At 47.5% G+C, this 19690-nt stretch overlaps 1 protein-coding gene across 2 annotated transcripts in view; it reads left to right on the forward strand.

The window, feature by feature from the left end:
- The window catches only part of ISM1 (isthmin 1), an 83785-nt gene that overhangs the window by 40694 nt on the left and 23401 nt on the right, over positions 1 to 19690 (forward strand). For both annotated transcript variants that reach the window (XM_061125952.1, XM_061125953.1), the window contains exon 2: positions 14116 to 14355. In XM_061125952.1, the coding sequence (XP_060981935.1) occupies positions 14116 to 14355 (240 nt within the window). The remainder of the gene's footprint in view (positions 1 to 14115; positions 14356 to 19690) is intronic.

The raw sequence follows: 19690 nt of genomic DNA on the forward strand, positions 1-19690 counted from the left end.
ACCATACATTTCGTCCGGTTTCCTTTGTTCAACGTCATGTTTGTGAAATTCACTGATAATGTTTCATTCTATGACTGTTTTCTGCATATACCTTTCTTATACATTCTGCTGTGGATGGCCATTGGAGTCCCTGTCACTTTCAAAGTTCACCCCAAATGCTTAGCAAATCTCAGGAAGAAAGTGATGACTCCTAAAGCTAATATCCAAAGCAATAGTGTGGGACCCTGGTCTTTGTGACCTATTTTCTCCATTCTCTGCCTCATCTGGCTCCCCCAAAATAAAGTCCCCTGCTTACTGTGTGAACAAATTCCATTCAAGAATGCATTTGTAAGTCCAATTTGTTCCTGAGTCCAACAAGGTTAGCCTAGGTACCGAACTAACACAATCGGCTATAGGGTCCTGTGCTGGAATAGGTTTAAATACTTTTCACACAAATAACATGTACATAAAAGACAAACAAACATGAAAAATAAGGCACTTTTATTCTTACAGTAAAGAACCTTGAAGAGTGCAGTCAGCAGCTGGCATACAGGGACTGCCACGCATGTTCACATCTTTGAAAGTTCACAGCTTGAAGATTGGTATGCAGGAGACTTACTGCAAATCCCAGAACACTTGCATGAAGTATGATGTGCCGTTTCATTCCTGTCTTTTTCCATCATTAGTTTGGCAGCATCCGTTGTAGTTCATGCCCATTACACCAGCTCTTTGTGTTGACCAGCTCTTACTGACCCTGTGAAGGCCTGCACAAGCCAAGTGGCTTTGGGCTAGACTGATATCTGGATAGTTTTCCTAAGAAAGTGTGGCCAGGACCCCCATAACAAACAAAGTAGGGGAGCAGAGCTGAGAATTAAATCAACAGCGTGCTGCTTCTTGAAGCAGGCCCCTTGAACCTGCCGCCTGAGTGACCGCTGCAGTGAGAGGGAAGATGGGAGATTCAAGGCGGCTGCAGACTCTCGTTCTAGATAACCCCTGGGAGAGAAGTTAGGACATCATACAGCGGAAGGAACAGGGTTGTGGTGCCTACTGTGCTAGCCAGAGGCCTCTCAAATGCAACTTCCTCCGCCTTGGAACACAAGCACTCATGCCTGCTTTGAAGGGGTGTTGTGAAGATGAGATAGAGCGTCCTGTGCCTGGCTTGGGTAGGTGTTTTATCCTAGATTCTTCCCCTGTGCCCAGTATCTTCCATTCGCCTCTCTAGACTGACCCCTCAGCCTTCCCCATCCTAACGTATGTGTATGTATCACATCAATGGACTCCCTTGATCTTGAGCTTCTGATTGCCTTGGCCAACAGTAAATGTGACAAAAGGGGAAGAAGAGGGAGGCGTCAGTATTTTGTAAGGCCCATGTACACACACACACACACACACACACACACACACACACACACACACACACACACCCTCGCATTGGGGAGCAGTGACCACTCCCTTTCCTTGCCTCTCCAGGCCTGGAGGTGTAAGATCTCCCTGGCTTTACTGGCCCTGGACACCTCAGCATCTCTGGTGGTTTCCAGCCTCCTTGCCCACCCATCTATCAGCTGTTCTTTCACTAAGCTCCCTTGGTCACACGTACCCCGGTGCCATCCATTTCCTGCCCAGGTTCAGACAGACACACCCTTGTACTGTGATGTTTATCCTGGGGAGAGTAGCCACATGTTAAGTATGTGCTCTGGTGCACCCCCTTTCATGACCACCCCCAAAAGAAAGCCCCTGAGAAGCTCGGTCTTCCCTTTCCTTGAACCTCAGCTAACTGAGCTCCAATGGGAGAAATGATCTTTATCGAGAACAAAGATAGCAAGTGCTTTGTTTTTCTGGGGTCAGAGTGAGAAATTGTATGGGGTCAAGGAGTTAACATCAGCCACTTTAGTGGCTGAAAGTGGTCTGGTGGGTGCCCTCTGACAGTTGATGCTTGGCCTTCTGCTCTTCCCAATAAGAGGAGAAACCCACAAAGAGTCCTGCTTACAGATCATCCTTCTCTATACTTGTTTCAACTTGTTAGTGCTTTGGACAGGTATCCAGAAGGGGGTCTTTTAGAGAAAATGAAAGAACCTTAAATGATTATTGTTAAAGATTCAGTAGATGGTGAGCTGTGGAATCATAATTAGAAGTATGGATGCTTTTACTTCCTTATGTTGAACTCCTTCACTCTTAAAGAATTTCCCACTTTCTCCCTGGCATTTCATATACAAGCATTTCTTAACTTCCCCACTGGAGTCTGAAGTCTTAAAGACAAAGCCCTGTCCAGATATGATTTTCATAATATTAAAAACATGAGTCTCTTGTGAAATGGATACGTGTCCAGGATTCTCTGGCAGTCCAGTGGTTTAGGACTGTGTGCTCCACTGCAGGGGGCCCAGGTTTGATCCCTGGTTAGAGTATTAAGATCCTGCAAGCCATGTGGCAATGAATAATAAAATGAATGCTTGTCAAAGCTTCATTTAACTAGCTAATGAGAGAACTAGGAAGATGCTCGTGCCAGTTAAGAGCTTGTGAGGAACAGATATTTATAAAATTAGTGGAGAAAATCATGACAAAGTAGATTTGGAGGGGCAATGACCCTGTTATTCGTTATTGGTTCCCCCCCCCCAGTTTTGTTGAAATATAATTGATATATAACATTGTGGATATTGAAGGCCTATAACATAATGATTTGAGATATGGTACCTTGTCAATGATTAGCACAGTAAGTTTAGTTAACATCCATCACCTCACATACTTGGAATTTTATCCCTTATGATGAGAACATTTAACAAATTATTGTTTCTACCAGACCAAAAAATAAATTATATTTGTACAGAGTGGAAATCTCCAGGGTCACGTGTAACTTTTAGCCTGAGCCCTGTGTGTGTGTGTGTGTGTGTGTGTGAGTGTGTGTGTGCTCAGTCGCTCAGTTGTGTCCTAGCCTTTGCGACCCTATGGCCTGTAGCCCACTAGGCTCCTCTGTCCATGGGATGTTCCAGGCAAGAATACTGGATTGGGGTGCCATTTCCTCCTCCAGAGGATCTTCCCCACCCAGGGATCCAAACCACACCACGTCTCTTATGTCTCCTGCATTGGCAGGTGGATTCTTTACCACTAGCGCCCCCTGGGAAGCCCTAAGCAATAGTAAATAATAAGGGAAACAAAAGGTCCATTCTCCTAGAAAAGTAAATAACCAGGGACAGGCCTGTCATAGTATGCCCTGCTTGGAACTGATCAACTCACAACCATCCTTTTGCTTTATTTCCAAGTTCTGGATCATTTCTACTCACAAGGTATATGCTATTGAACTGCCTCAACTCCAGGCTCACGGCACCTGGCCCAAAGCAGATGCCCACAAAATGCCTGTTGAATGAACCTATGAATAGAACAAATCTCCATCCATTTATAGAAAAAGATTAGCCAAGCGAAGTCCAGGGCCCACAGTCTCATCAGCTGCCAGCTTTCCAAGCAGGGATCAAACAGATTCCCTGGAGGAGAACAGAACAACAGCCCAAATAAGAACAATCTGTACCGGCAGGTGGGGAGGGACCGGTCCTGGTGGGGTACAGCTTTCTCTTCACCTCAGGCCATAATCAGTCTATGATGGCTCTATAATTGCTTCACAGTGTCAGTAGGGGTTCCCCAATAAATGAGCATTACTGGTTTCTGGCAGTCAACGGAGCCAGAACAGGTGCATCGTGAAAGTGTGAGGGAGCATTGTTAAGTCTCAGCTCTGAATCTCTGAAACACTGGCTGTGGGCTGTTAACAGAGCAGCCTCTGTGAATGATGGAAGCAGTAGGCAGGGGGGGATGTTTTTCAGCAGATCTGACCCAGTTTTGAGTCGGCAGGTGGAGGGACGGGGGAAGGTGCAGAGGAAGATAACATTTGCACTGCATGCCTTTAGAACCATCAGATTTTTGTTTAATTTCCTCACCCTCAATTTGATGTTCTTAGCCCTTTGGTATTGACTATTTTCCCTTAATCATTAGAAAATATTTTTTTTTCTGGGACAAGTGTCTCTTGAGGATTCCATTCCTAAGAGGTCAGATAGATGGATTGGGAGCTTCTCCCTAGTTCTCATCCTATGTTGCCATACCCATTTTAGAGTAGAAATAGCTGAGGTCCTGTATCAGTTAGCTTCTGCTGTGTAACAAACCACTCTGAATTCATTAGCTTAAACCACAATGTTTATTGTTTCTCATGATTCTGTGGGTCAACTGGGTGGCGTTTCTAGTCTGGATTAGCTCAGTTGGGGCCAGATGGTCTAACATAGTCTCTGTTTGTGTGACGAGTCATTGGCTGGCTGTTTAGGGTAGATTGTCTCTGTTTCACCTGTCTGTCCTCATCCCACAAGCTAGCCCAGGCCTCTTCACATGGTGGTCTCAGGATTCCAAAGAGCAGTTTTTTTAAAAAGTCGAGCTCCAGTATACATTTATCTCTGCTTACTCTTATCCATTGGCCAAGTAAGTCATGTGACCAAACGCAAAGACAGTGTAGTAGACCACTATCCAAGGCATAGATAGTTACACAAAGAATCTGCGGACATTTTTGCCAATCCTACCAATCTAGGTGCAAAGGTACGGGAACTTGCCTAAGCTTGCAAAACTAGGTGGGGGCAAGGCAGGACATAGACCCAGGCCTCAGACCTCCTGGCCCAGGCCCCTTCCTCAGCATCATAAGCCCTTTTCTAGGATCCCAAGGTGAAGGTCCAGTTCCCTCTAAATACCTAGCTTATGGGTACTTGGAGCACAGAAATTCATGGTAGGTTTCAGTGCTGGGTCTTCACTTTGGGTGTTGAGAGAAATCCATCTTCTTAATTAAAACAATAGCTGGGTAAGGGTCTCTCGGGCCATCCCCACCTCCAGGCCAGTCTTGCCTCCCAGGTTCTGACAGTAGAACACCAGCCTTGACTTTGCCTTGGGTGTCCCCCTTGCCACGTGGGGAGATGCCGCATCACTGCAGGGGGCCTTTACCTCTGGGGTCTCCTGGTCCTGGGTGCTCTCCCTCTGGTCATGGGAGGACTTAGACAGCTGGGCCGTTTAGGCACGCTGATAATTTGTTGTCTCTGCAACTTGGGTCCTGGAAAAGGATCTGGAGGGTTTACCACTCTGTTTTCCTTCCCAGATAATGGAGAAAGCACAATTTTTAAAAATCCACAATTATCCACATTCATTAAATATTTGCTCCAACTTTGGCTCAGAAGGGAGGCTGATCTCCACATGGTCAAAGCCCCCTGGTGGCCACCCTTCACCTGTTCCTTGAACCCTAAGTAAGTTCAAATTCAACCCTTAATTTCAAACCCCCACCTCAGCACTCAGCAGACAAGGCCTTCCCTTAGCTTACAGGGGCACCAGGCAGGGAGAGTGGGCAGCACGCGTGTCTCACACCCCAAGAGGTGTTATTTATGCAAGTGTCTTGTCTAGGCAAGTTCACCATCTCCCCCAAGAAGAATCCTGGAAAACACAGTCTCCCCATCCACTTCCATTGGCAGAGATGATTCAGATGATGCGTGAAGGTTTCTCAGGCCAAATTGGCTTCCCAGCCTTGAACTCTGCTTCTTACATGTTTTCTTAGACTTGAAAGAGTCTCATTTGCATCTCATTTGTCCATTCCTTAGTCTAACGGGACATAAAGGAAATGGGGCATAGGTGGCCCTCACTCTGTTTTCTTCGCCAGCAGCGGAGAAAAGCCCAACTTGAAAAATCACCAATAATCCGCACATCTTCAAGATCAAAGCTGTTTACAGAAGCATCCGAGACAAGCTAGTGGGGCGCTGACTCCCATTTTGTCAGCTGGCCCCAAGAACCTTCAATTAAGAAAGAAGCACGGGGCAGGGGGGTGGAGATTCTCATCAGTGGCCCCTTCCCCTCTGGAACCAGCTCCGTGCCCAAGTGCAAGGAGTCAGCGATTCTTCACGCCTTCCAAAGCATCACCCGAGATCATAAGCGAGGTCACTCCCAAGCCCTAGAGTAAACAGCCCTCTGATACATTCTGCCCCCAAAATGGAAGATTCCTCAGCTATTAGTCAGACTCAACAGAAGGCTCCATTCCCAACCAAGATGAAACACTCCTGCATTCCTGAAACATGATGTGCCCGTGTCACTAGCTCCCAGGCTTGTCTTCAGGGTCCGACGGCAAAGATCGAAGAACAGCTATGGCCACTTCTCTCTGCCAGGAGTTTGTCTTTTCCTGCAAAGGGACACTGCATGTCCCTGCTTGCTGTAACACACAGCCATGGATGTCTGCTCTCTTCCTGCTACCTGAAGGGGTGTGATTACCATCACACGCCAGCAGAAGGTGGCCAACCTCACCATCAGTATCTTCAACAATGCGGACTTTCCCCCAGAGATCTGGCTCCTTCTCTCCCACCCTTCACTGAGCAAGCCTCCACCACCAGCTGGTGCCAGGCCTGTGGTCACCATCTCACAGCTGTCTTCCTGAGTCCTAAGAACAAGCGCGCATCCCCCACCACCTCCCGAGAAGGAGGGTTTTCAGCCTGAAATTCACATTGTTCATCCTTTGATTTTTCTCTTCCTGGGAGCGCTCGCCCCCCAGTCATGTGAAAAGATAATCACTGTGCCCTTTTATCCTTTTTTCCCTCCCCAAACAGGGAAACTTGTGCTCTTCCCTTTGAAATACCACCCATGGCATTCTTGAACTTATTTTTAGACGTGTGGAAACATTCCAGACAAAAATCGATGCCCGGCACAGATAAAGCCCCAAGTGTGTTTATCGTGGGGAGAAGAAAACGGAGTGTTTTAATGTGGAAGGAGTGTGGCCATATGCCTGGATGCAGCATGGCTGCCTTTAATCTGCAGAAAGGAAACAAGCGTTGTCGATAATAATATGCAGCTGTCCAGCCCAAATGAGGACATATTGCTAATTAGCTATATTGTTAATATATTTTAAGGAGAGAGGCTGCAGTGACGTTAATTATAATCTTTGTTGTTGGTTGTTCAAAGTCTATGAGACCGAAAGCCTTACTAATAATATCTTCTTTAATATCTTCAATAGAAGATTCTTGGACTTTTTTTTTCTCTTTAGAATCCCACATAAAAGCCACATTAGGGGTAATGAGGCCTGTAGCCTGAGCCTAATTAAAACAACATCTAACTAGGCCCGTGGCCATCATTATCATCAACTAGTACTTATTGGGTGCCCCCCGAGCTCGTTTGGAATTGGAGGGTGTGGGGTTTGAGATTGCAGATACGGCCTGTTCTTTGCCCTCCAGAAATTTGCCATCCCGCCTGCCTCCAAGAAGTCTGCCTGGTTGCATTAATCTGGGAATAGTTACCACAGCCTTGAAAGAAAAAAAAAAAAAAATAGGCATTAAAACTGTCGAAGCCAGCCACAATTTGTTACTAGTGTGAGCCTCTTCTGAGGCTCTGGAAGCGGTCAGATCAGCCCTGGTTTTCACACAGCGGCCTTTGGTTGAGGTTTATGGAACAGGGCAGGTAGCAGTAATTCTGAGCACGGTTTTTCCAAAGGTGGACGCATCACTCCTTTTCACTCCTTGATTGTCCTCCCTCGAGCTGATCGCCCTAAATAGCTCTGGGGCCTGGTTCTCCAAAGAACCCCTGCCTCTCTCACTCCTGTGCCAAATGACCAGCTGTCGACTCTGCTGTGCGCACTCTGACCTCGATGTGGTCCAAGGCAGTCCACCTTGGTCACAAGGGTGCCCAAAAGGCTGGATCCCCCCCGACGTGGCTGAGGGCAGCGGCCGGACGTGCTGGGTCTTGGGCCGGGGATGTCCCGTGGAGAAAGCACACGAGGAACAGAGTGTCTGGGCTTGTCGTCTTGGAAACCACACCAGAGCTGCCAATGAGAGGTTTCCTCAGCGCATCTTAGCAGAGCTTTCCTGGGGGCGTTCAGAGCTAGTGACAGGAGCCAGGGAGGTGATGCCCACACATAGAACTCCAGCAAGTCTCCAGCTGACCCAGAGGATGCCACCGGGGAAGTGGTGGCGTAATGGAAAAGTCACAGCATGCTAGGATAGAAAGCTTTCAGACCAAAGGCTGGTGGGTCCAGACGTCTGGGGTTGGGCCTGGCATTTCCATTATTTACTCAGTGATCTCTTACTGAAGACAGCAGAGTGGCAGTGAGCCTAAGCCCCACTCCATTCCAGCCTGATGGCCCTTGGGCCTCAGTGCCAGGCCCCAGGAGGCCTCGGGGAGTCTGCACACTCCGTGTCCTTCGCCAGGGTCGCCAAGTTCACTGGCCCATCTCCCTGTCTGCTCTGTGATCGTCACCTGCTTCACAGGCCTGATGGCACTCATGTGTTCAATCTCACTTCAGGCATTATTTCCTCAGGCAAACCTCTATTTCTCTTTAATATAAATGTTCCAAGTAAGGAGTTTTATAAGCCCTATCTCGAGTGCGGGTGATGGCCTTTCCTGACTTCCTCTCTTTTGTGAGTGTCATCATAGGTTCACTGAGTGTCACGGATGCAATGTATGGCAGTCAATGCCAACTTTTGTGTTTTGACACCCAAAGTATCTAATCCCGGTGCACTGGGGGCCGTTGATGGTTCCGTGTTGTTCTGAGGGAACACCATTAACTCCTGAGCTCCTTGCTTCCTGCCACAGGAGAGCATCCCAAACTCACCTTGACTTCCCCACCCCAGCTCTGGAATCAATCATTTGTCCAAGGAGATCTGGATTCTTTGAGGGCAAATACCTCAACATTTAGTGATAGGATTTTCAGACAAATGAAAGGAAATATGACATTACCCAGCAAGGAACGGATTTGAGAAATGTAAGGTATAGATGCTGAAACCATGAGAAGATTATATATGTGGAAGGAAGAGGTATTTGGAAAGGAGGGCAGATTTGGAAAGTCAGCAGCAGGACTGAGCTCTGGTAACCTGGCTGACACTGTGAAGGTCTTGGGAATGATTCACTAAATGCTCAGTTGGTACCCACATAAGCTGGGGATGGTACCGGATCATGAATCACTTTGCTGAACAGGGCTTTTCTCTTTTTATTGGTGGTCACAGTTCTCAAATTAGAGTTAAACAGGGAACATTGCTACTAGCGCTGTAGTTGTCAATGTTACTGTTTGCAGCAAGGGTGCAAAAAGTTCAGAGGTCATCATTCCAGGGCTAGTATGAAGGCTCTAGCATGTTATCAGGGACCTCAGCCCCTCTATCTTGCCATTCAGCTACCTTTAGAGTGTATCTTCAACCTCAGGCCAGCAGCCTCATTTCACTTCAAGCACTTGTATTATCCACACTTCAGGCAAGAGAAAATGGAAAAGAGGCAAAAGATAAACTGACTCTGCTTCTGTCTTAAGTCTTATCTGGGACCTTCTATTTACATCTCATTGGGTAGAACTGTGTCACATGGTCATCCCTACCTGCAGTGGGTGCTGGGAAATGTAGTTTTAGCCAGGTGTGTTGCCTTCTGAAATCAACCCTGAATTTTAAAAAAGAAGAATGGATTTTGGAAATTGCAATATCTGCCACAATAATACTGCCACCTAAGGCAAGACGCCAGGCTACGTGAGCATGGAGCCTATTTTATTATTACTGTTAGCATTTTGTTATTACTTTATTCCTATTTTAAATAAGAATAAGTTATAAAAAAAAAAAATGAGTTGTAGAATAATGGAGGGACAGGAGTTATGCCCAAAGGTGGGAGCATCAAGTATCAGCTGAGAAGTGTGGCCACCATATGTCATTCCCCTCACAGCTGAACACTGCGTGAGTATAAACCGCTTACTAGCTTCAGTTCTCCTGTTTCTTTATCAGTGGTCACGGCTCTCAAATTAGAGAGAATGTTGCTCGTAGAACTGCAGCAGTGTCACAGGGCGAGCGTCAACTCAAAGACACGTTGTGGGCAAAGTGATATTTTCCCAAACTGAACTGATGGCCTTGTGTCACTTGAATTTAAACCAAATGAATCAGGCAGTTCCTTAGAAAGAGTGGTACTGTTTCTTAAAGAGAAATAGTACTCTCCCACGCTCACCTTTTCGGAGAAGGATGCTTGCTTTGCTGAATAAAACATGAACTGTTTAAATCTTCACCTTGAGATCCACCCTTCCTGAGACTCCTCGCTCTGCTAGGATCATTAAGTGAACTCTCCATGAGTGAGTCTGGCCCTTCAAGGAGGTCTTGCAGATGGGGCCTCTGCAAGGAAGCTGTGTAGTGTGTCTTTGAGAAAGGATGAAGAAGCAGTGTTTTCCTGCCTCATCAGCAGACCTGGTCTGCTTTCTCCTGCCCTAGATTCTTGACTATCAAAATAATGGTTGCTCCTGAATCTTGTTATTGATTGGAGAAAGTAGAGCTTCATTCTATGTGAGCCAATGTAAGGCACCCTTCTCCTACCTTATCAGTGCCGTACTCAGTCGGGTCTGACTTTTTGTGACTCCTTGGACTAGCCCACCAGGCTCCTCTTGTCCATGGAATTTTCCAGGTGAGAGTACTGGAGTGGGTTGCCATTTCCTCCTCCAGGGGATCTTTCCAACCCAGGGATCAGACCCAAGGATCAAACCCACATCTCCTGTGTTGGCAGGCGGATATTCTACCTGAGGGCTTCCAGTTTCTGAACAGTTTGATAGTGTACCAAGGTTTGGAGGGAGCCAAGGTTTCCAGGTCAACATGTGTTGTAGAAAAGCAAGAATAATTCAGATATTCAGAGATCATGATTAGCACTTTTTATGATTTCACTTGCCCATCTTCTAGACGCTCGACAAACGCTGAGCTTGTTTGAGGGAAGGTAGGGGGAGGCAGGAGGAGGACTGGGGAGGGATGGAGAGATGCCACAATTGTGTGCATAGCCCAAGCCAAAGCATACTTTAGCCCCCATCTTCCCGGCAGAGGCACTTGTGGCCTGCATCGTCCAGCCCAGTTGCCCTGACTCTACATTCCTCTTTTCAAGTGTAGGCCCAGCCCACCCTGAGTTCTCTGGACCATCCTGCTGGGACAGCATGGGATTCTTCTTCTTGGCTGCTTAGCTTTCCGCAGAGGATTCGTTCAGCCACAGAGAGTCTTAGTCCATGTCTGAGCCGGGGTCCCAGGAGAAAGTCCAGAGTCAGATCAAGAAATCCATCAGACCCCGCCCTTGTTTTATCAGCCAGCTAAACCAAGCGGCAAATGTGCAGCCAAAATACCTTTCCTCTCTCTGCCATGCAATGAACATGAACTTGGGCAAACTCTGGGAGATGGTGAGGGGCAGGGAAGCCTGGCGTGCTGCAGTCCCTGGGGTCACAGAGAGTCAAACACCACTGGGCTACTGAACAACAACATCTCTTCTAAAATAAGAGTTTTTGTGGTAGAAAGACTGCTTCATCACAAGGAAAAGGAAAGGGGGCCCCAGTTTTTAAAGAATTTTTTTTTTATGTGCGCTATTTTTAGTCTTTATTGTCAAAATATGGCTTCTGTTCTATGTTTTGGTTTCTTTCTTTCATTTTTTTTTTCTTTTATTTTGGCTGAGAGTCATGTGACATCTTAGCTCCCTGACCAGGGATCAACCCTCACCCCCTACATGGGAAGGTGAAGTCTTTTTTTTTTTTTTAATTGAGGATAATTGCTTTACAGAATTTTGTTATTTTCTGCCAAATATCACCAGAAATAAGCCATTGGTACACCCATGTCCCCTTGAACCTCCCTCCCATCTCCCTCCCCCTCCCCCCCAGGTTGTCACAGAGCCCCTGTCTGAGTTCCCTAAGTCACACAATAAGTCCCCAGTGGCTGTCTATTTCACACATGGTGATGTGAGTTTCCCTCTTACTCTCTCCATACACCTTGCCCTCTCTGGAAGGTGAGCTCTTAACCACTGGATTGCCAGGGAAGGCTTGGGAGCTCCCTGTTTCACCCAGTGGAGCGGTGTGTACCGGTTGCCACATGAAGCCCGGGCAGGATTTGCAGGGTATCCCTCAGGGTGTGGGCAAGCAAATCCTGCACCCTTTCTGAGAATTAGGTTCCCGGAACCTCCTGCAAGAAATGTTGCATGAGAAGTCAGCTGTCCTCACGAACATTATTGGGGATCCAGGGAGAAAAACAAGAGAACGATTGCATTCAGTGAGCTTGCCCCGGGCCATGATAGAGACGTTTTGTGTTGAGGAAAGAATTAGCCTGCCTCTCTCGCTCTCTCTGCGTGCTGGATGGGACAAGCTGGGCATAATGCACTTGGCCTCTGTTGCATGAGCAATGCCCGGGGCTGCCAGGGCAGGTCTCTCTAGGATGCAATGCCAGGAGACGAAAGCATGACCGAGAGGTGACTGGAGAGGTGTGCAAACACTCTGCCCCTGGCCACATCTCCCGAGCAAAGAGGAAGGGCAGGCAAGGACCTGATCAAGGGCAGCCTGCTCTCCCCTCCCTAACTGCACGTTTTAGAGAGGAGATAGCAGACAGGCTTCTTCCTAGCTCGGTCCTCTTCTCAGCCTCTGGGAACCTTCACAGACGTGATCTCTGCACCAGTGAGTTTATTCCTCACCCCCTGTCTGTTTAGAGAGATAGAAAAATCCAGCCCCTCAGGTCAGCTGTTTAATGAGATGGTTATCCGCTGTGTGTGTTCCATCTTCAGCCTACTCTTGACCTCGGGTGCTCAGAGTCAGGAGTGTTTTGATCCCAGATGTAACCTCTGACTGGGCAGGGAGTGCGTGCAGAAGCAACGTGCTGGGATATCCACTCCAAAACCCCCAAACATGCCCAAGAATAACAAGAACATTAACCACTGACCCAAACGCGGGTGAAATTCTATCTCCACATCGCCCTCCACCAGTAAACACGAAAATGCTACCCCTTAAGGGATGGATGAAGCCTCCAACCAGAGGGCCAGGGAGAAGGCGAGCAGGAGAAGCTGCTCTGGGAAAGAAGTCCAGCAACTTCCACCCTCTCCAATCACTGGAAAAACATGTTCCCCCGGTGACAACCAAACCCAGACATTTTCTTGCTAGCCTGGAAAAACAGCAGACTTGCAACTTTTCACGATAAAGACCTTGATTTGAGAACGCCTTCGTGTGACTTTTTCTCAGGCTGTGCCCCACCTCTCCATCCCCATCTCAGGTCCTTCTGCCTCTCTTCCTGCCATCCCAGCCCCACTGGCCTGCTCTCTGATCCTCAAGTGAGCCAGGTCATCCACATTGCAGGATGGGCTTTCTTGCGCTTCCTCTGCTGTGTTCTTCACTCAGTAATTGCAGCTATTGAGGTTGCACTGCATGTGTTACCTTTCCAGACCGATCTTCCTCAACCACCCATATCGTGTTGTCCCTGACCACCATCTGTTATTTTATTCTGAGCGATCACTGTTCTCTGGTCCAATCCTATTCATGTGTATATTGATGGTTTACTCCCCCCGGTGAGATGCGCAGTCCAGTAGAACAGGGCCCCTGTCTGTCTTGTCCATGGCTTTCCTATGCCCAGCACAGGGTTGACACATGTTGACTGGAAGGCTGGAAGGATGGATGAGTGGATGACTGGAAACACTGAAGGCAGGAAGGAGGGAAGGAGAGGGGAAGGTTAAGTAGGTCGATAAGTAGATGGATGGAAAAGATGATGGATGGATACATGGATGGGTGAACGGATGGATATAATCAATGATTTGACTGAAGTATTTCCAGATCTTTACTGACCCACACCAAAGAAACAGACTCTGGACACTGGGGTTATAACTAAAGCCAGAGTGGCCAATCAATTGAAGCTGTGATAAGCAAACTATAATCTGATTCCAGTTCTAAATGAACAACTGTTCTCCATCAAGCTCTTCAAGCTCCATCAAGCTCTTCGTGTTGATATATGTTGATGTGGATCAATATCCAATAACACGTTGTGCTATACCAGGTCACTTCAGTCGTGTCCTGCTCTTTGCAACCCTGTACACTGTAGCCTGCCAGGCTCCTCTGTCCATGGGATTCTCTAGGCACGAATACTGGAGTGGGTTGCCATGCCCTCCTCCAGGGCATTTTCCAGACCCAGGGATCAAACTCATCAGCCCTCAGAAAATTCCCAAGTAGCAAGCTAGGAAAATTTTTCTGATAATTTAGCTTTTTGAAGATGGGAAAACTAAGCCATGGGAAGAACAATGATTTGGGAATGCAACCCTGGCTTAATTCTAACTCCTGGAATTGTCCTCATCTCGAATTTTTAAGAGTGGCATTTCTAAATCATGCTTCTCCTGTTTATTTGTTTATTTGATTGTTTTTTGTTTCAGAATAACCTCAACATGGAAAGTGCCTCGACATCAGAAACCAGCTTTCCTCCGTCCAAAGAAGCACCCGGGGAACATTCAGACCACCAGGCCGGACACCAGCCCTTCCCCAGACAGCAATTCCAACAAGAGGCTGGGCACCCTTCATTGCAAAGAGATGGCCCCAGATCCTTTCTCCTTGACCTACCCAACTTTCCAGATCTTTCCAAAGCTGATATCAATGGACAGAATCCAAATATCCAGGTAATGCTGGGCAACTGAAAGGCAGAAGAAAATGAAACAGTCTATGCCTTTGTTTCCTGATCCAGTCCCACCTCCCTTTTCCCCTTAGCCCTTTGATGAATCCTGTTATCTCTGCCAGAGCAGTGTTACATTGCATCTGTGTAACACCCTGGATTGTAAGATGCATCATTATTTTCTGAACTGTTGAAAAAAGAAAACACTGCTAGTTAGAGTATGGCACACCCACGATTATAAAATACATCGAGATCTGATTTCAGAGCTGTTGAAATAGAAAAATAAAATAATATGCCCTGAAATTGATGAAATATGGTAGCTATAGGGAAAGGCCAATCTAACGCGTGAGTAGATGAGGCAAATCATCATGTGATTTCCAAGATGCTCAGGAAGGCAAAGCCTCTCTCCCTTGCCTTGATCTCCAGAAATTCCTCTAGGAGGCAACAACACTTCAGTTGTCACTTTAGTTGCACTAAAGTGTAAAACAACTGATAAGAAATTTCGATAAGAAGAGAGTGAAAAATAGAAGTTCCTAGGAGATAGAGGAATACATGTCCCTAGGATGGAGTGGGATGAAGCTGGAAGAAACAGGAGGTTAGGGAAAGGGGTACCTGGAATTGAAATTAAGAACTCTCATCTGCACTGAAATAGCACAGTTTACTCAACAAGGCAAAGGTGGATCTAACATGACTCTCCCAACATGTGGAAGCCAAACATGTTGTCTTCTTCCAATATTATCAATAATGCAACTAATTCTCAGCAAGTTACCATTTGGTCTGCTTGCCCAAGGTCACATGGCTAGTAAACAGTAGTTGGGGCTCAAACACAGGTTTTCAGGCTCCCTACCAGGCCGTGTGTCAGAGACAAACTCCTCATTTTGAATTTCACTTGCCCCTCCCTCTGTTTCTCCCCAGAGATGGGCCTCATGGTGGTGGAGGGAGGCCCATCTCCCTGGGCAGCCTGGCCCCTGCACAGCCCCTGTCCTCAAGTACCTGCTTCCAGATTTGTAAGCTTTGTCCTCAGTTCTTTTCACTTGGGGAAGGACAGTTCAGTTCAGTTCAGTCGCTCAGTCGTGTCCAACTCTTTGCAACCCCGTGGACTGCAGCATGCCAGGCCTCCCTGTCCATCACCAACTCCCGGAGTTTACTCAAACCCATGTCTATTGAGTCGGTGATGCCATCCAACCATCTCATCCTCTGTCATCCCCTTCTCCTCCCACCTTCAATCTTTCCCAGCATCAGGGTCTTTTCAAATGAGTCAGCTCTTCGCATCAGGTGGCCAAAGTATTGGAGTTTCAGCTTCAACATCAGTCCTTCCAGTGAACACCCAGGACTGATTTCCTTTAGGATGGACTGGTTGGATCTCCTTGCAGTCCAAGGGACTCTCAAGAGTCTTCTCCAACACCACAATTCAAAAACATCAATTATTCGGTGCTCAGTTTTTTTTATAGTCCAACTCTCAGATCCGTACATGACTACTGGAAAAACCATAGCCTTGACTAGATGGGGAAGGGCAGCTTGTCCTTATTCTTTCTCTGCATCAAATTCCAATTAACTTCCACAGCAGAAAGAATACACCTCAGTTAGAATAATATATCCACCAGTCCCCCTACCTCCGCATGTATAAAATGCTGTGTTAGCTACTGGGAAGTTAAGAAATGTCAGACCTTAAATGTAAGGTCTTCCCTCCAGGAAATGACCTAGGTGTAAAGATTCCAACTGCCACCTAAGAGAGTGCCAGAAGGATTGTAGAAGGAGAGCAGAAAAAGTGCTGTGTGCCACGGAAGGCAGACCCAGATAGATGGAAAGGTTGGGAAGAGACCTGACCATTAGGGCAGGGCAGAGACAAGGGCACAGAAGTGAACAGTGTTCCGGAGGTCAGGCTTTACCTACCTGTGTGCTAAATCACTGTGTGGACCAATTAATGTTTCTAATAGGTCTTGTATCGATCCAGCTGATTAATCAGAAACACGGGCCATTTTCTCCACTGTCCTCTCTCCAGGAACTGTCCACATGGCTCTCTGATAAAGAACGCGGGCCTCACTTGGGGGAGGTGCAGACTGACCAAAAAAGGCATAGATATCCCATTACTGTTGCTCAGTGTGACTCCCCATCACTCCTTCATTGACAGGAAGTGATTTTTCCTTGTTGGTGGATTTTTTTGGCTGTAGGACCAGACCACCCTTATCCCAAGGGTGCTTAGCCCATGCCCAAAACAATTTGAGGTTTGCTGCGGCTTGCATTTTTTTTTTTTTTTTTTTTTTTGAGAGATGGGCAATCTCATTGTGGAGCTTAATGCTAAGGACTGAGCTATTAATGCCATCGATTTAAGAGTTACTGATGTAAACTTACAAGAAAAGGCCTGGATACAGGGGGCTGGAGAGCTGCAGACCCTACATTGGAAAATTACCAAGTTTATGGGCTCCACCTAGGACTGAATTTCTAGGAGAATTTATCAGGATCCCCTTTCTCTCTCCCAGATAAGTCCATCAGTTGTCCCCAGATGTCACTTGCGTCTTTTTAAAATATAAGCCCGAATGTCAAGGAAGAACAGGGATGCAAAGGCAGTTGAGATCCTCAGATCTGGGAAACCCTGATGACTTTTCCATAAAAAGAAAAGGGGAACCATGAAATGCTAAGCCCGCTCCAGCCCACACGATGGATTTGCACATGAGCTCAGAAGAGCCCCAGAACTCACAATCCATTTTTCATCAGCATAAGCTGTGCTGTTTAGCCAGATGAAGAGAGCTTTGCAACAGTACCACTGGGCTTCCTGAGGGGTGAGGAGGCTGTTGGGGTTGATGGAGAGAATTATAAAGCGAGACCAGGAAGCAGAGAATACGTGGAGGATGAATCATGAGAAGACCACTCTCGAGACCCTCCGACAAAGCCTCTTGGACTTTCATAAAACACAGACTTCTAACAGGTACAAAGCAGTCAGCGTTTTGTCTTCAGCTGGTCTCAGCACCGCACCAGTACCTATGGGAAGCTCACCTCCACACCACTTCAGAATGGGCTGCTTTGGAGCACAGGGTGGGAAGGGAACCAGGCCACTCCTACGAGTTCCCTAGATGTTTCTAGAGTTTCCTTTTGTACAGAAGAGATCACTATACCTCTCAAGAGTATAGGTTTCCCCATTGCTCCAACGGGGCAACCCATTCCTGGCAAAATGGCCCTGAAGTGAAAGATGCTCCAACCCAGATACTGTCACTCCCAAGGACCCAAAAAGACCAAGCCAGTGCGGTCCTGCTGCCTGTTGGCCAGTTGGGTCATCCCGCTGCTGCTTTGCACAAGCCCCCAACTGATAACCACCTGGGGCCGGTCAGAGGAGTAGAGGGGCCTGTGTTTTATTGATCTGATGACCTGTTGGCCCTAAAGAAAGGAATCCTGAGCTGTGTTCCTGGCCTTCTCTCTCTGGGAAGACCAGCAAAGGAGGTCGTTGGTTGCTCAGAAAGATGCTCAAAGAAAGACTGATGCGTGCTACCCCTGAGAGTGCCAGCCCAAGGTCTGAGTATAAGTGCATGTGAGCATGCATACACACACACACACACACACAGCTGGCTGCTGTGGCCTCATGCCTCACCACATGAGTAAATCAGCTCCTGGTAGTCCTTTAAAAGATGAGGTGCTTTCTCAAAGAGGGTGATGGTTTTCATGCTGACAACTCTCACCCCTTCCTCAGAGCTCTACTGTTTTGTTGAAATCCACTGGTTTGACACAAGGCCGATGCAGCCAAGCAGACAGCCCCACCAGTTACCCTGGGCCTTCTGACTGTCCTCTCGTCCTGGGGAGCGGACTGAAAACAGGTGAAGTCGTACCGGGGGGTCGGCTCCCCTCATCCTCTGGCAACCTGCCCCCCGCCCCCACCCAGCTCCCCTCCCTGGAGCCGGAGCACACAGGAATTTGATACCCCTGTCTCTGAACTGACCCCCGACACCACCCCCTTGTCTGCAAGCACTTCCCACGCTCCAGGGTTGGGGTCCACAGTCTCTCCCCCCAACCACCACCAAACCCCCCACACCGCTCCGAAATGACAATGCTGAGCTGGCCCTCTTGACTTTTAGGAAGGGAAATCCTTTAAAAAGCCCAGCTTTTCAGAGCTTTTTTTTTTTTCTTTTAATAAACCCCTGAAGCCAGGTGGCCTCTGTCCCAAGTGAATCGGGCTCTTCATTTTAAGACTGGCTTCAGGCTGTGGAAGTGAGGGGGGCGGTGGGGGGGAAGCCCAACAATGCACAAAATAGAAAGAAATAGCCTCAAACTCCTGAACCCAATCTCCATATTAAATTTAAAACAAAACTAGAAGTTGGGTTTTGGCAACAAATAAATAAATAAACCACTCAGGAAAGAAAGTAAATCCCCCAGGACAAGTTCAAGCGGAATGTCAGTATCCTTGGCTGAGTTTCTGCTCCACAGCTGATGGTCAGATAGCAGATGCAGAAATCTCTAAAATAAACTCATTATTAGGCTCACTGCATCAATTCCTTACCACAGTAGCTATTCACCACCAAATATCTCTCTTTTCTGGGTCCATCTGAGATTCGTATTCATTTCAACCAATGTGTTTCTTTCTTTTCTTCCATTGAGGGAGACTTAAAAATAGTCTTCTAAAGGCCCTTTTTCCCCCTTGTACAGACTTATTTACACGACTGTAGGCCTCTTGATATAATCAGGTGCATTGGCCAGGGCTACAGGTGTTGTACGTGAGTCTACTTCTGATTTTCCCACCTCCTTTCTGCCTAAAATTCTTTTGGGATGGCAGGCCTGACCGACTAAGAACCAAGAAACTACTGTGCCCAAGATGTGGACCCATACCCTCCTGAAGACAAGCTGGTACTGTTCAGATTCTCAAGGGGGCCCTACTGTCCCCATCATGAGCCAGAGTCCACCCACTTCTCCCTGGGCTCCGGCAGCACCATTTCTGTCAACCAGGCTTGGCCTCTGTGGCTGCTGAAGGTTACTTGACCTCCATACGCCTCAGTTTCCTTGTCTATACAGTGGGAATAGCAACCTAGGAGTAGTACCTTTGTAGGACAATACTACATAGTGGTAGGGTTGTGCGGATGAAACGGGCTTCCCAGGTGGCGCTAGTGGTAAAGAACCTGCCTGCCACTGCAGGAGACATAAGAGACATTCGATCCCTGCGTTGGGAAGATCCCCTGGAGGAGGGCATGGCAACCACTCCAACATTCTTGCCTGCAGAATCCCATGGACAGAGGAGCCTGGTGGGCTACAGTCCATGGGGTCGCACAGAGTCAGACACGGCTGAAGCACTTAGCATACACAAGGATTAAATGAGATCATCCGTGGGAAGCACTCAGCAAAGTGATGCGGGACGCTTCCCC

Source organism: Dama dama, chromosome 23 (assembly GCF_033118175.1).
Source record: "Dama dama isolate Ldn47 chromosome 23, ASM3311817v1, whole genome shotgun sequence".
Classification (NCBI taxonomy): Eukaryota; Metazoa; Chordata; class Mammalia; order Artiodactyla; family Cervidae; genus Dama; species Dama dama.